The sequence below is a fragment of the Bombina bombina genome, chromosome 6 (genome assembly GCF_027579735.1).
Source record: "Bombina bombina isolate aBomBom1 chromosome 6, aBomBom1.pri, whole genome shotgun sequence".
NCBI lineage: Eukaryota > Metazoa > Chordata > Amphibia > Anura > Bombinatoridae > Bombina > Bombina bombina.
In genome coordinates this window covers 1,052,828,143-1,052,846,053 of record NC_069504.1, presented here as the reverse complement: position 1 = coordinate 1,052,846,053, position 17,911 = coordinate 1,052,828,143, and the positions used below count along the sequence as shown (strand labels likewise).

Here is a 17,911-nt window from a genome sequence, read left to right as displayed (position 1 = left end):
TAAAATAAAGCTACTTTTACTTAGGAATCCTTAAAATAGGCCTTGCAGTGTTAGTGACACCCTTGCCATTAAAAAGCTGATGGCATTGGCTTAAGTACATTTTTACAAGAGTTTAGTATTAAACAAGATAAATTACACTAAAATATAGGCAAATTCAGATTTTTTTTTAATTTCTTGATTTTTATTGAATGCCAACAGTTAAAGGGAAATTGAACATTACAGCAATTGATGCATATACTTATAGTAGCACAGGGGTTGACAAATCTGTTATATATTTGCGTATAGATATGTGGATGATAACCAAAAAATTAGAAGCCAGGGGTAAAATTCTAAGAGCCAGTGGCTCCCTTGCTCCTGGGTAGTCAAGCCCTGTAGTAGCATATCCCAAATACAAGTATGTTTAAAGGGATGGTAAGCTCAAACGTTTTCTCATATGATGGTAAGCTCAAACATTTTCTCATATGATGGTAAGCTCAAACGTTTTCTCATATGATGGTAAGCTCAAACGTTTTCTCATATGATGGTAAGCTCAAACATTTTCTCATATGACGGTAAACTCAAAAATGTTCTCATTCTCATAATACAGGATTGCTTATGAAACAATATTTCTCAAATATCTTGTGCTGCGCTTATTGTACAGGTCGCTTGCTGTTCCATCTCAAAAGTGGATGGATTTCCAAATCCACTGTGAGGCTAATTTGCATTTGCCAATCATGGTGGGCAACCTGCGTTCTTCCTTCCCTGTAGTTCCGGGTACTTCTAAACAGCCGATGCATGAGCTCTGTAACCAGAAAACCTAACGCATGCGCATTCCCTGGCCGACATCACTGCTTTAGCGGTTACGGGACAGCAGTTACCTAGACTTATCCGGACAGCCCTTTCTGGTGGGCTGGCAATTTGAGATGTCACATGAAAAAATGAAATAAAGTTTTTAACCATCTTAGAAACTTCTTTTTAATAAAATCGTAAGTTCACTTTAATTAATTTATGGAAGATAATAATTGCATAAGAAAAATACAGATGTTCTGATTTTGACTTTTCAAATCCTTTAAAGTAAATTAATGTCCTTGACTTTTGTTGAATAAGTCCAAGGAGAAAATAACATTATAATCAGCGTTGAAACAAACTCACGATGTGATTTATGACACAAAGTTCTGAAAATGAGATAGGAAAAAAAGGTCAGGGGAGAGGAGGAGGAAAAAGGTGAGGAAGTTCTTTGAAGGGGTTTGAATGCCCTAGGGTTGCAAGAGCAAAAAATACTGTGTTGAGGAATGTTATTGTATTTTCATGGTATCTTATAACTAGGGATTATGGAGAGATTGATCCCAAAAGAGTTTCACATCTAAAAAGTAATTAAAGGGACACTCGGGTTAAATTAAATTTTCATGATTCAGATACAGCATGTAATTTTAAACAACTTTCCAATTTACTTCCATTAAAAAAATGTGCACAGTCTTTTATATTTACAATTTCACCAGATCCTACTGAGCATGTGCAAGAAGTCACAGACTATACGTATATGCATTTGTGATTGGGCTTTTGATTGTGTTCCCTAGCAAACATAAAAATTCAAAAGGAGTGGGGAGCCTGTACCAAGTAAGATTTATACTTTATTTATTTATTAACAGGTATTTGTAGAGCGCCAACAGATTCCGCAGCGCTAACTTTGAGGTTTTAAGAAAGTGTTTCAACTGGGCGTATTTGATCCATGAGATAAATCTACCCCCACAACCTATTCAAGTTTTAAGCATTCGTTTTTAATTCATCTCTTTTCTTTTTGTCACTAAATATTTTGCTACCACAAACTGTAATAAAAAGGCACCGTAGTTCGTATGGGACCAACTCCCTGAGGTTCAGACCCTTTTTCTTTATAAATCCTAGAGTCACGCTAAGTCACTAGTATCTCAGAGAGACCTGGTAAACTTCATACTGCTTTATCAGATCTAGCCCTATGTCTGTGTATGTGCCATGACTGTAGCTGTGTCTGTGTGTTTGTCTATGAGGCTTTGAACCTGTGTCTCTGTAAGCGGAACGTTGCAATTACTATTACCATATTAATAGCCCTATTCTCTTGTTCAGGAACACAGCAATTAGAGCCCATGCAGGGGGCCATTGTGTGTATGAAGGGTTACAAGCAATACGCTTCCTGCAAAAGGTACCGTCTCAGATCACAAGGTGTCGCAATGTCTAAAAAATGTCTGAATCTGCATAATTAGAGTAGGTCATGTTTGCATTATAATGAAAATCCAATATCAGTTGGAAGTAAAATAATCAAAATTAAAGGGATAATTAAACTCACAATTTTTCTTTCATGATACAGACAGAATATACAGTTTTGAACAACTTTCCAGAGTACTTTTATTATCAAATGTTCTTTGTTTTCTTGTTATCCTTAGCTGAATAGCAGGAAGGTAAGTTTAGGAGCGTGCACGTGTCTGCAGCACTCTATGGCAGTAGTTTTGCAACAATGTTATAGATTACCAAGAGCACTAGAGGGCAGCACTACTTCCTGTCATGTAGTGCTCCAAACAAGTGTGTGCTACCTATCTGGATATCTTTTAACAAATTATTATTATTATTCTTTATTTATAAAGCGCCAACAGATTCGGCAGAGCTGCCCATGGGTACAAGGATAAAAGTACAACGGAGAAACAATACAATAAAAGACAAAATGTTACAGACAATTACAGGGGAAAATGAGGGCCCTATTCCTGTGGGAACAATCTAGATGGGTGGGAGGATGGGAAACAGGAGGTGGGGACTGCAAAGGTGAGAGTGATGTTAGTGAGGAGATAGATGAGGGCAACTGTTAGGTAAGTGAAGTTCATTTATTAATAAGTCGGGTGATAAGCTTCCCTGAACAAAAAGGTCTTTAGGGAGCGTTTAAAGGAGGAGACGTTAGGGGAGAGTCTGATGACTCGAGGAAGTGCGTTCCAGAGGGTTGGTGCCGCATGAGAGAAGTCCTATAATCTAGCATGAGAGGAGGTGATGGTAGAAGATGCAAAGAGCAGGTCATTGTTGGATCTTAGGGGGCGGGCTGGAGTATATTTGTTGATGAGTGAGGACAGGTAGGTGGTGCTGCGTTGGTAAGGGCTTTGTAGGTCATGGTCAGAATTTTGAATTTAATTCTGCTGTGAATGGGGAGCCAGTGAAGGGACTCACAGAGAGGTGCAGCAGAAACAGAGCTTCGAGAGAGGTGGCTTAGCCTGGCAGATGCATTTAGGATGGATTGAAGGGGAGAGAGGCGGGAGAGAGGGAGGCCAGTTAGTAAATTGTTACAGTAGTCAAGAATAACAAATGAACAAAGCAAATTTGATAATAGACGTAAATTGGAAACTTTTTTTACAATCTTCTTTCATGATTCAAATCAAGAATAACATTTTTGGGTTTCATGTCCCTTTAAAGGGATAGGAAAGTCAAAATTAAATTTATATGATCCAGATAGATCATTTTTAGATACATTAAACTTCACTTCTTTTTTCATATTTATGCATTTCTCTTTGTATCCCTTGTTGAAAATGAATATTTACATATCCTTCACTACCGGGAGCTAGTTGGTGATTGGTGGCTACACATATTTGCCTATTGTCATTGGATCGCCAGATGTTTTCAGCTAGCTCCCAGTAGTGCATTGCTGCTCTGACGTTAAACACACAGTTATATACAAGCAATAGTGCAATAATAAAATCATCTGACATATTAGAGCATTTTGCTTTTGCACATTAAACAGAGCTGGGCTGCCCACTACTACTGGTCCTTAGGACATAATCCAGATTTGTCTTGTTTATTTGTTTTGTATTAACTACACTGAGAAGCTGCTAATTAGGTGCGATACATCACTAATGAGGTGTGCTGGGAAATTGAACATTCTTGTATTACATCAATATATTCCTATTTAAAGGGATACCGAACACATTTTTTTTCTTTCACGATTCAGATAGAGCATGTAATTTTTTTTCAACTTTCTCATTTACTCCTATTATCAATTTTCTTTGTTCTCTTGGTACAGTCTTGATAAAGGCCTAAGGAAGGGCCGAAACGCGTTGGCTATTTATGGTAAGCCTCATTTCAACTTCATTTATGATATTATTTAGCAATATTGCACTATGTTTTGTTTTTTATTCCACAGGATTTGACTGGGAACTTTTCTATTTTTGATTAAAGAAGAACTTTGGATAATTATTACTTTCTCTAGGAACACAATTTCCATTAGAACTCACCTCATTAGGGGCACCATATAATTTTTCATTTTATTTTTTCTCATTATTTTTTTTCTCTCATTTTTATTCACATTTTTGTACTATTTTTGCAGTTCTGTAGTTTGCAAACAATTTTTTCTCACATCGACATTTGGATTTCCTTGGAGATAATTTTTTGTTACATTGGTATTTGGTCACTTCACAAGGATTTGGATTATCACCATTGACTTATCATTTAAGGAATTTTTTTCAATTTTTTTTAATTTTTTCTTTTGAGGACTAATACATAAACATACAGAATTCTGAGATATATATGTATATAGATTATATGTATATAGATTTTACATACGATAGGATATACTATATTTAGTCAAGACCTGACTGAACCAATTTATTTTATTGTGTTTTATTGTACTAATCACAATGGGTGCCTGGTCGCGCCATTAAAATTAATGTAGCTCACTCCTGCTACTAGACCAGAGCGGGAGCGAACTACATTAATTTTAATGCCGCGACCAGGCACACATTGTGACTAGACAGTGTTGCCGTGATGCGCTGTGGAAAAACCAGACCCGCTCAGTAGAGCAAGGAGCGGCGTTCTGGAAAAAGGAGCTTTTACATAAAGTTTCTCTGCAACACTTTAGTGTATAAATCTGCCGGTAAACTATTGTTATATAATTCTGCACTATGTGCAGAATTATATAACATTAGTTTGTACGTTTACTGCCACTTTAATAACTCTTCTTTTCTCTTTCTCTCAAAGTTTAATTTTGGTATTATGAATGTTTAGCTATTTTTTAATATCAAAGCCATATGTGATTTTACACACATACATATATATATATAAAACACTTGGTAAATAAAGACCTGCACTCCAATCCTCAAATATTTGAGTGAGCAGCCACCAGGGTGCTATATCAAAGATATACAAAACAGTCACTTAATGAGATAGCACTAACTGGGTTAAAAAATAAAACATATTTTATTGTAGAATTTTCAAAGATTAAAACGATCCCATTGGGATCGTTTTAATCTTTGAAAATTCTACAAAAAAAGCTAAGTTTTATTTTTTAACCCAGTTAGTGCTATCTTATTAAGTGACTGTTATATTTATTATATTATAAAACTCTTCCGTAGACCTGCAATACAACGTGCAGCCTTATGAAATACCTTTAAAATAGGATGTGGCCTTCTGAATAAAATAAGTTCAGTACCTCTTGTTAGAGTATACCTTATTCACTATCTCTTGCATTGTTAGTACATTGTAAACAGGCACTGCAAGTCCCTGGGTAGTTTATTATAAACAGACACTACCCTAAGTCAGATAAGAATTGCTAGGTCCATCTGTTCAGTCCATTCTCCCATCTTTGGCCTATACTTTAAAAGTATAGGCCAAATGAATCTTCAAAAGTGTCTACCAACCTGTACAAATATAAAAAAGCTAGTCCTATATTTTCTGTAACAGAAATACACAAAGTTTTAAAAATAAAGTTTAAACACAAGATGAAGTTAAAGGACCAGTAAATACAATAGATTTGCATAATCAACAAATGCATGATAACAAGACAATGCAAAAGCCCTTAGGGCTTGATTTATCAAGTATCGAGTGGACATGACTCATTCTAGTGACTCATGTCCGCTGGAGATCACTAAATGCGATATCATTTTGACTATGGCATCACTTAAACTTTACTTTTTTTCTGCTTTCATTGCCAAAGTTACAATACAAAAACAAATCTAATTTTGTATTCTTCTTATTAGGAATGCTGACATTTGCAGCAAATCCTTTTCAGACTGAAAGCTGTGGGCGCCAATTAATTCATACCTAATATGTACCAAATCTCCTCTGCCGTTCCTATCCCAAGTAAAACAACATTTTCTTGTCAGGCTTCTAAGTGCCACAAATATAGCTATAGGGGTTTTCCCCAGCAGCCAATGATGAGCCCCAATACAGCAATTTATTAGATTCAATTTAATTTAAATTTTACTTCATTTTTTTTTATGGAACATGTTTAAATTGTGTTTTTTTTCTATGAATATTTGATTGTTTGAGTACAATTATTGCATGTGCAGAGGCACTACTGTAAAATACACATAATATGCTACATTATTACAGATACCAGAGATATATATATAATTGTAGTTATTTTGCTCTTGAAGGGTTAATAAAGGAGATGGAAGTAAGTGTGGTCTGAAAGTCAAACACAGGGGGTAAGACAGATACCTAGGTAGGGCAGAGGGAGGGACAAATTACTCTTTTTAATGGGGGAGGGAAAAAGAGGCAGCTGAAAAGAGAGGAAGTGAACAAAGAAATATATGTCATAAAATGAGAGTTTTCAGCCTAGGAGGGGGCATGTAAAAATAAACAGCCCCACCACCACCCTGACCAAACTGCCTGGGAAGCCAACATTTGTCCTTTTGAGCGAGGTGTGATAAAGGTTTATTGCTGGGTTATTACAGTGAGAATAGAAATGGGGGGAGCAGTTGGCCCCCAGGTGAGATGGTGTTTATTAGTTACATTCCAGTTTATGGCCATTTGGGGGCAGGGATGGACCAGTGAGACCAGCTGTAACTGACCTCTGGGAACTGCTGACACTTCCATAGGGATATGCAGTTTCCTCATAGGGGTAAATGAAGTGAAGGACTTCCAGAAATGACCTATGTCTTCCCAACAAACATTTAAAGGACCAGTAAATACAGTAGATTTGCACAATCAACAAATGCATGATAAATAGACAATGCAATAGCACTTAGTCTGAACTCGAAGTGAGTAGTAGATTTATTTATGTCCTCATGTATCATGTGACAGCCATCAGCCAATCACAAATTCATATACATATATACTGTGAATTCTTGCACATGCTCAGTAGGAACTGGTGACTCAAAAAAAAGTGTAAATATAAAAAGACTGTGCACATTTTGTTACTGGAAGTAAATTGGAGAGTTGCTTAAAATTGCTACTCTATCTGAATCATGAAACTTTAATTTTGACTTAAAGGGACATGCCACCCACATTTTTTCTTTTATAATTTAGAAAGAGAATGCAACTTTAAACATCTTTCTAATTTACTTATATTATCTAATTTGTTTTATTCTCTTGATATTCTTTGCTGAAAAGCATATCTAGATATGCTCACTAGCTGCTGATTGGTTGCTGCACATAGAAGCCTCGTGCGATTGGCTCACCATGTGCATAGCTTTTTTTTTTCAAATAAGGATATTTAAAAAATGAAGCAAAATAAATAATGGAAGTAAATTGTAATGTTGTTTAAATTTCTATTCTCTATCTGAATCATGAAAGAAAGATTTTGGCTTTAGTGGCCCTTTAAGTGTCCCTTTAATGTAGTCAGACCAACATGAAGCACTCCACACAAAAATAATAAAGGTTTCTCAATTATTAAACAGTGACATTTAAGAAAAATTAAAAAGCTCATCTCTCACCTTTAAAGCGTACAGATTGTTTGAAACTATTCACACAGTACTATCTTAAAGTGATGGTAAATCCTAGCATTTTTGAAACGCTAGGATTTACCAGTGCTACAAATAAAGGGGACTTTCAGTCATAAAGTATAAAATGATACTGAAAGTTCCTTTATTTGTCTTCAGCCCATGCCACTCTGAGCGGCACAGGCCACCTACGGCAGAATGTTATTTTATCAATGAGGCGATGTTAGCCAATAGCGTGCTAGCCATACAGCATAATGACAACTGGGCAGCATGGCTATTGGCTGAGGTGGAAACGTCACCTAATTGAAAAAATAGTGTTATGCCGTGGGAGGCCTGAGGCGCTCAGCGCAGCATAAGCTGCAGGCAAATAAAGGAACTTTCCACATGAAGTATTTAGGCCGAATGCTAGGATTTACTATCACTTTAAATAAAAATAACATACTCATTGTTTTCTTTGTATCATTTAAAATGAGAAGTAAAATGTATTTACTTATTTTTTTGGATTGCATAGGTATATCCACCAATAGAGATGTGTAAGTTTTCAGCCAGTGAACATTAGCTGGATGTACCCAACTGATACTGCGGTATTAGCTTACATTTAAAAAGCTTTTTTCTGCAAATACATATTTCAACACGTTACATTATGCTTTCTTTTACATGCGTGACATTTTTGAGTCAAGTGTCAATTTTTAAAGGTCAAGATCAGAGATGTTTCATTAAAACATTTTCCTTATCAATGAGATGGTACTTGGGTTTGCAATATAAAATGTTTAACTACCTAAGTAAAAGAACTTTGCAATTTATTTTCATTATTATTTATAATTCTGAAACATAAGAGATTTTTTGAGTTCTATAAATTGGAAGTGCACATGGCAGACTTCACAATCCTAACCCTGCTACATACTATATCTGTCACTAATTGGCTTCTGCAGAGATCATTAGATAATAAACGCCAAAACAATGAAACCTTTGCTAACAAAAATGATAGTGGCTAGTTGTGCCTACCCCAGTAACAAGCCCAGACTGGCTCTTCCATATAAGGCAAGTGGTGAGTGGAGTTTGGCTACTGAAACACATTAGCAGAAAACAAGGTGTTAATCTGTTCTAAAAACATTCACAATGTGCTGATATGTTGATCTATTGTAATGAAAAGGTGTTTATTGTTTGTTATATTATATCGCTTACAAATCCTGTGCATTGTTGTATTTATATGAATGTGTTATGCATTATAGAATGATAAAGGGACATTGTACACAATAATTTGCCCTGCTACAGTTAAAAATCTATTTCAAAATATATTACAATGTTTTTTTAAAAATGGATGTTCCTGTTCTAAATAAACTGTAGGAGTTGTCACTATCAGCCAGTGAGCTATGGATACCAGGGTATAAGTTGTATACAATTAACAAGCACTGCTAGTTTCACTTTAAATTTAAACATATTTTACTCAAAGGGCCAGGAAACCCACATTTTTTCTTTCATGGTTCAGATAGAGCATAGAATTTTGAACAACTTTTCAATTTACTTCTATAATCAATTTGTCTCCATTCTCTTGGTATTTATTAAAGGAGCAGCAACACGCTACTGGGAGCTAGCTGAACACATTGATAAGCCAATGATAAGAGGCATATATGTGCAGCTACCAATCAGCAGGTAGCTCTCAGCTCCTGAGCCTACCTAGGTATGCTTTTTAACAAAGGATACTAAGAGAACAAAGCAAATTAGATCATAGAAGTAAATTGGAAATTTGTGAAAAACTGTACACTTCATCTAAATCATGAAATTTATTTTTTAGGTTTCATGTCCCTTTAACCTCTTTCATACAAAAAAATATTATTATTTGTAATTATTAATAATAAAATTTTTAAAGTGATGGTAATTTTACGTGTTTTAAAATCAGATCTGGAATCTAAGCGATATTTCACAGGGACTTTAACTTATCACTTCTAATGAAGATGCGCTGTAACTTACTTTTTAATCTAGCCATGCCATTATAATACCCTGACCTCCAGCCGCCCACTTCAAAATTATTATTTTTTATGTGCTTAAAGGGCCACTGTAAGTAAATATTTTCTATGCCTGTTACTAACTAACTACCCCAAATACGCTTTTTATCAATAGCATTTCATTAACATATCTCTACCGTATATCAGAAATCTTGTCTGCAAATTTAATTGTTTTCCAAACCCACTCCGTGGGTATCCTTTGCTCTGTACCAATCCGTTTACAATACCTAGGTTTCAAAATGGCGCTTTAAACACAAAGTTATTGGTTTAAGTATTTTGAACATGCAGTACTGAAAATAGTGGGCAGGATAATGTGACATCATCGGCGAATAAAAGATATAACTTTTAGAACGTTATGAAACTTTGTTTTGGAGAAAATATAGGTCAGTAGGTTTTAATTAATGTTTATTGTCTTTAATATGTTAGTTGTTTAGCTTAAAAATTATAACAGAAAGTAATCCTTTAAGGTTTGAACTGTTCTCCAATCAGCTCTTGCCGTACGGCACCTTTTTTTTTTTAGCTAGAGCTCTAATTGGAGAATAGTTCAAACTGTTAGCTTGTCAAACAAAAACATCACTTTACATGTTTTACTTCTATCATGTCATACATAATAGAACATTTCCACATTGTGCAATAATAAGTAGCCACTAAAGGATTAAATTTAGGAGGTCATAGATATGTCTGGTGATATCACACATCTTACCCTGCGTCCTGCCTCATTGTTTTGAAGATTCATAAGCGCTCGTGCCTGGTCCTCTGACCCCTTTGGATAGTTTTTCTCTCTCTCACGTGCATCTACAAACTCCTTGGCAAATCTGTAACCATATTCCACGTTGTCCCCACATCCTCCCCATAGCCAATCCCGAGGCAGGTCCTTGGGACGAGGGGTTCGGCTGCAGCCACAAGTTGACAATTCTCCTTCACGGCAAGCACGGCTTATGGCGTTTACTACTCCAGCCGCGCTGATGGCATATGTGAAGGCTGCCTCTCTGCTTCCTACAGAAGGTAAAAAAGGCGGTATGGAGTTAGTATGTGGGTGCAGAAGGAAACAACAACTTCTAATACCAAGGACAGTTGAATTGCATAATCAGCAAGTGCATAATAAATAGACAATGTAATAATACACTGAATTTTAAAGGAGTAGTAGATTTTTTTCTAACAAATTTCAAAATTAAAGGGAAGTCAAAAGTAAACATTCATCGGTCAGATAGAAATTACAATTTAAAAGCATTACCAATTTTTTATCTTTTTATTATGTCCTTTGTTTAAACTTAGGGCCTGAAAATCAGAAACCTGCATACAAGAAGAGAAATCACGCAAAACGTTGTAGATAATGTCTTTTTTTTTTACTTATGTGTTTATTAACAGACCCAGTGTAGTAAGATAAACAGCTCAAGCTAAAATGTGCCTATTTAAAATTATTTGAGGGAAATTGCAGTACTATTAAGCCTTCCTAGATAATCTTGTCACACCAGAGAGCTTTAGACAATCAGGGGGTCGATCCGATATAAAGCGTCGCCCGCAAAAGCCGGCGACGCCAATAATTGCGCGGATTTGGTATCCTATATACGGCGTAAGCTAGAAGTTACGCGCGTATATTTCTGCCGTCGCCCGCAGTTTTTTGGGCCATAGGCAGGTATACCAAACCCGCGCAGTTTGGTATCCAATATGCAGCGTAAGGACTTACGTGGCGAAAATGGAGAAAACTTACTCCATTTTCACCTCGCCACAAAAAGCAGCCGTAAGAAGCCTTACGCTGACTATTGGAGCCCCGTAACTCCCTAAACTAGCTGCTAAAATAAACCTAACACCTAACGCATGCGCAATGTCTATCTCCCTGTCAACCGCGATCTTCTAAAATAAACCTAACACCTAACGCATGCGCAATGTCTATCTCCCTGTCAACCGCGATCCCCCCCCCAAATCCCTAATAAAGTTATTACCCCCTAAACCGCCGCTCCCGGACCCCGCCGCCATCTACATAAACTAACCCCCTACTGTGAACCTCTAAAACCGCCGCCATCTACCTTATCTATCCCCTAATCTGACCCCTTACACCGCCGCCACCTATATAAAAATTATTAACCCCTAATCTAATCCCCCTATACCGCCGCCAGCTATATTAATATTATTAACCCCTAATGTAAGCCCCTTACACCGCCGCCATCTCTATTAAAATGATTAACCCCTAATTTAATCTACCTACCCCGCCGCCAGCTATATTATCTATATTAACCCTAAGTATATTATAGTTAATATAGTTATTACATTATATATATTAACTATATTAACCCTAATTATATTAGGGTTAATATAGTTACTATAGTATTTATATTAACTATATTAACTCTATCTAACACTAACACCCCTAACTATATTTATATTAAATTAATCTAATTAATTTATAAACTAAAATATTCCTATTTAAATCTAAATACTTACCTATAAAATAATCCCTAAGATAGCTACAATATAATTAATAATTACATTGTAGCTATGTTAGGGTTAATATTTATTTTACAGGTAAATTGTTAATTATTTTAACTAGGTATAATAGATATTAAATAGTTATTAACTATTTAATATCTACCTAGTTAAAATAATTACCCAATTACCTGTAAAATAAATCCTAACCTAAGTTATAAATACACCTACACTATCAATAAATGAAATAAAGTACAAACATCTATCTAAAAATACAATTAAATTAACTAAACTAAATTACAAAAAAAAACAAACACTAAATTACAAAAAATAAAAAAAAGATTACAAGATTTTTAAGCTAATTACACCTATTCTAAGCCCCCTAATAAAATAATAAACCCCCAAAATAAAAACAATTCCCTGCCCTATTCTAAATTAAACATATTTCAAAGCTCTTTACCTTACCAGCCCTTAAAAGGGCCTTTTGTGGGGCATGCCCCAAAGAATTCAGCTCTTTTGCATTCAACAAATACAATCCCCCCCCCCCCCCCCATTACAACCCACCACCCACATACCCCTATTCTAAACCCACCCAAACCCCCCTTAAAAAAGCCTAACACTACCCCCCTGAAGATCTCCCTACCTTGTCTTCACCACACCGGGCCGAACTCCTGATCCGATCCGGGCGATGTCGTCCTCCAAGCGGCAAAGAAGAATTCTTCCTCCGGCGATGTCATCCTCCAAGCGGCAAAGAAGAATTCTTCCTCCGGCGACGTCTTCCTCCAAGCGGCAGCAAAGTCTTCATTCTTCCGGCGGCATCTTCAATCTTCTTTCTTCGCTCCGCCGCCGCGGAGCATCCATCCAGGCCGACTGCTAAACTTGGAATGAGGTACCTTTAAATGACGTCATCCAAGATGGCGTCCGCCGAATTCCGATTGGCTGATAGGATTCTATCAGCCAATCGGAATTAAGTTAAAAAAATCTGATTGGCTGATTGAATCAGCCAATCAGATTCAAGTTCAATCCGATTGGCTGATCCAATCAGCCAATCAGATTGAGCTCGCATTCTATTGGCTGTTCCGATCAGCCAATAGAATGCGAGCTCAATCTGATTGGCTGATTGGATCAGCCAATCGGATTGAACTTGAATCTGATTGGCTGATTCAATCAGCCAATCAGATTCAAGTTCAATCCGATTGGCTGATCCAATCAGCCAATCAGATTGAGCTCGCATTCTATTGGCTGATCGGAACAGCCAATAGAATGTGAGCTCAATCTGATTGGCTGATTGGATCAGCCAATCGGATTGAACTTGAATCTGATTGGCTGATTCAATCAGCCAATCAGATTTTTTTAACTTAATTCCGATTGGCTGATAGAATCCTATCAGCCAATCGGAATTCGGCGGACGCCATCTTGGATGACGTCATTTAAAGGTACCTCATTCCAAGTTTAGCAGTCGGCCTGGATGGATGCTCCGCGGCGGCGGAGCGAAGAAAGAAGATTGAAGATGCCGCCGGAAGAATGAAGACTTTGCTGCCGCTTGGAGGAAGACGTCGCCGGAGGAAGAATTCTTCTTTGCCGCTTGGAGGATGACATCGCCGGAGGAAGAATTCTTCTTTGCCGCTTGGAGGACGACATCGCCCGGATCGGATCAGGAGTTCGGCCCGGTGTGGTGAAGACAAGGTAGGGAGATCTTCAGGGGGGTAGTGTTAGGCTTTTTTAAGGGGGGTTTGGGTGGGTTTAGAATAGGGGTATGTGGGTGGTGGGTTGTAATGGGGGGGGGGGGGGGATTGTATTTGTTGAATGCAAAAGAGCTGAATTCTTTGGGGCATGCCCCACAAAAGGCCCTTTTAAGGGCTGGTAAGGTAAAGAGCTTTGAAATATGTTTAATTTAGAATAGGGCAGGGAATTGTTTTTATTTTGGGGGTTTATTATTTTATTAGGGGGCTTAGAATAGGTGTAATTAGCTTAAAAATCTTGTAATCTTTTTTTTATTTTTTGTAATTTAGTGTTTGTTTTTTTTTGTAATTTAGTTTAGTTAATTTAATTGTATTTTTAGATAGATGTTTGTACTTTATTTCATTTATTGATAGTGTAGGTGTATTTATAACTTAGGTTAGGATTTATTTTACAGGTAATTGGGTAATTATTTTAACTAGGTAGATATTAAATAGTTAATAACTATTTAATATCTATTATACCTAGTTAAAATAATTAACAATTTACCTGTAAAATAAATATTAACCCTAACATAGCTACAATGTAATTATTAATTATATTGTAGCTATCTTAGGGATTATTTTATAGGTAAGTATTTAGATTTAAATAGGAATATTTTAGTTTATAAATTAATTAGATTAATTTAATATAAATATAGTTAGGGGTGTTAGTGTTAGATAGAGTTAATATAGTTAATATAAATACTATAGTAACTATATTAACCCTAATATAATTAGGGTTAATATAGTTAATATATATAATGTAATAACTATATTAACTATAATATACTTAGGGTTAATATAGATAATATAGCTGGCGGCGGGGTAGGTAGATTAAATTAGGGGTTAATCATTTTAATAGAGATGGCGGCGGTGTAAGGGGCTTACATTAGGGGTTAATAATTTTAATATATTTAGGGGGTTATAGATATAATATAGATGGCGGCGGGGTACGGGAGCGGCGGTTTAGGGGTTAATAGCTTTTTTATTGTTAGGCTAGTGAGGGGGGATAGCGGATAGAGGGTTAGACAGTGCGGGCTATGTTAGGGAGGCGTGTTAGACAGTGCGGTCTATGTTAGGGAGGCGTGTTAGACAGTGCGGGCTATGTTAGGGAGGCGTGTTAGACAGTGCGGGTGTTTTAAACTTTAGTCAGGTTTTATAGGCGCCGGCAGATTCTAACGTGGCGCAAGTCACTGGCGACGCCAGAAATTTGTACTTACGCAGATTTCTGGACATCGCTGGTTTGTGAGACTTACGGCACGTTAGCATCTGACGGCGACCTATATGGGATGGCTCGAGTTGCGAGCTGAAACTGCGGGCGACGCCGGTTCCCTCGCTTGCGCCGCAAACTGCGATCGATATCGGATCGCGCCCCAGGCCTTTAGATCACTTTCATGCAAGAATAGCTAGCTAGACTCAGTAGTGTGCATGTGCGTTCTATATGTAAAAAGATATGTTAGACATTGGTACATACATTAAACCAAGCAATAACTACTTATATAAACACAATACAAAATATACAATCAAGTCTGTGTTTATCCACTGGTAGACAAAAATCTTATCTTATGATAGAAACATTTATTACATACACTCGGGATATTAAGGGAAAGTCTGTATACATAAAACTGCTTCAGCATCTGTGAAAACTTCAGCTAAACACCGGAGTTCTTTTACAAACTTAAAGGGACATGTTTTAGTGTTAACATTTTTTTCTGCACGTGCATATGAAGCATAGCTAGATATTCTCAGTGCACCAGCAATTTTAATACTGCAGCTGCTCAGAGCACCAGAGGGGCTTGTATCATGTCAGCAATTAACAAATGGAGCCATTAACAGATGGTACAAGTACCTAATGCTCTTTAGTGCAAGTGCTGTGTTTAAAATGCTGGTGCACGGTGCATACTTAAATACACTTTTGAAAACAACTATAGCTTTTGTTAGAAGCATTTTTGCTAATACATGTACAGGTGGCCCTCGTTTTACAACAGTTTAATTTACACCGTTTCAGAATAACAACCTTTTTTTCCAGTCATGTGACTGCTATTGAAAAGCATTGAGAAGCAGTGCATTTATTAAAATAGCCAGTAGGTGGAGCTGTCTGCTTGTGTAGCAGCAAAGCCAAGCAAGCTGAAATTAATCAGTTCAACCAGACCTGAGCTATCGAGCAGATTTCAAAGGAACAAGATCTTCCTGTCTATAACTCAGTCCAGATTGGAATGCATAGAAAGAACTGTTTGCAGAAAAATGCAAGTGAAGTCTGTGTTGTGTGATTATTTTATTAGGTTTATAATGCTGTTTAGCAAATGTTTTTGTTCATTTAACTTAGTTTAATTATATATTCTGTGTTGTGTGATTATTTTATTAGGTTTATAATGCTGTCTAGCATTTAAAGTCTTCATTTCAAAGCTTTAAAAATAATGTATTAGGTGTTACGTATGACAATTTTGACAGGGGCCTGGAACCTATCTCCCTCACTTCCCATTGACTTACATTATAAACTTGGTTTCAATTTACAACAGTTTCGATTTACAACCATTCCTTCTGGAACCTAACCCCGGCGTAAACTGAGGGCTACCTGTATATTGTAAATATGCTTATATTCATAACTGAAATGCACCTATGTGGATTGCAATATTGGCTGGAATGTTGAGTTGCAGCTCTGAAGAGTGTGAGTACGGTTTAACCCTTACCTGTCATCATTTTGCCATATATGATTTCACCATTGTTGTTTTATTTCTCTCCTTTCTCTCTGGACCTGGAGATGTTTCTATCATAAGATTTTTGTGCATCAGTGGATAAACACAGACTGTATCCTTTTTGTGCACACTGACACTTTTTGGTTTTAGATTGGTACATATATTGCTGCTTTAAAGTTCGAAAGGAGCATACACGCTTCTGAGCTTACCTCAGTATGCTCTCCTGGAAAAGAGGTAAGTTTCCACAAAGGCTACCAAGAGAAAGAGTTACATTTGATAACTGAAATAAATTATTTTATTTTTGAAAGGGACACTGAACCCAAATTTTTTCTTTCGCGATTCAGATAGAGCATGCAATTTTAAGCAACTTTCTAATTTACTCCTATTATTATTTTTTCTTTGTTCTCTTGCTTTCTTTATTTGAAAAAGAAGGCATCTAAGCTATTTTTTTGTTCAGAACCATGGAAACCACTTTTTTATTGGTGGGTGAATTTATCCACCAATCAGCAAGAACAACCCAGTTTGTTCACCAAAAATGGGCTGGCATCAAAACTGACATTTTTGCATTTCAAATAAAGATAGCCAGAGAACGAAGAAAATGTGATAATAGGAGTAAATTAGAAAGTTGCTTACAATTTCATGCTCTTTCTGAATGACAAAAGAAAAAAATTGGGTTCAGTGTCCCTTTAAAGGATCACTAAATACAGTAGAATAGAGTATCTGCCAAATACACCATAAAAAGACAATGCAGTAGTACTTATTTTGAAATGAGCATTAGAATATTTTCTGGCAAATTGCAAAGCTAATCCAATTTTCCCTCCCCCTGTATCATGTGACAGCCATCAGCCAATCACAAAATGAAAATACGTATAAACGCTGCACTTTTGCGCATGCCAGTAGGAGCTGGAGCCTCAGAAAGTGTACATATAAAAATAATGTGCACTTTTTAATAATGGAAGTATATGGTAAAGTTTTTAAATTGCATGCTCTGAATCATGAAACTTTAATTTTGACTTAAGTGGCCCTTTATTTGTAGGCCCTAATGAAAGTATAATTTTGACTTCCACGTCCTTTTAATAAATATAGCAAGCAAAATACAAGAACAAAATCAGCGAGTGCCCTCTTCATACTTTTTGTGCAAACAACACAAATGGGGGACATTAGCTTGCAATAACGTTTTAGCTAGTAATACAAAAAAATAATCACAATTAATCATGTTGTTAACAGGAGAAATCGCTAACCTCAAACACAAACTTCAGCAATCGGGGGCACTGGGAATCAGACAAAGTAGAATATGACTAAAGGCAGGACTATCCCTACATACTCTAACTACTTTTGGACTCTATTTATCAAGCCTTCTCCTTCACAAGAGAAGCTGCAGTCAGTATTTATCAAGCAGCTGAGACCGCTGCTTCCTA

The 17,911-nt window shown here is 36.5% G+C and overlaps 1 protein-coding gene across 1 annotated transcript in view; it reads right to left on the bottom strand.

Moving 5' to 3' along the window:
- Positions 1–17,911, bottom strand: part of WNT5B (Wnt family member 5B) — an 84,871-nt gene that overhangs the window by 16,524 nt on the left and 50,436 nt on the right. Inside the window, exon 3 of the mRNA XM_053718849.1 lies at positions 10,356–10,648. Coding sequence (XP_053574824.1) covers positions 10,356–10,648 — 293 coding nt within the window. The remainder of the gene's footprint in view (positions 1–10,355; positions 10,649–17,911) is intronic.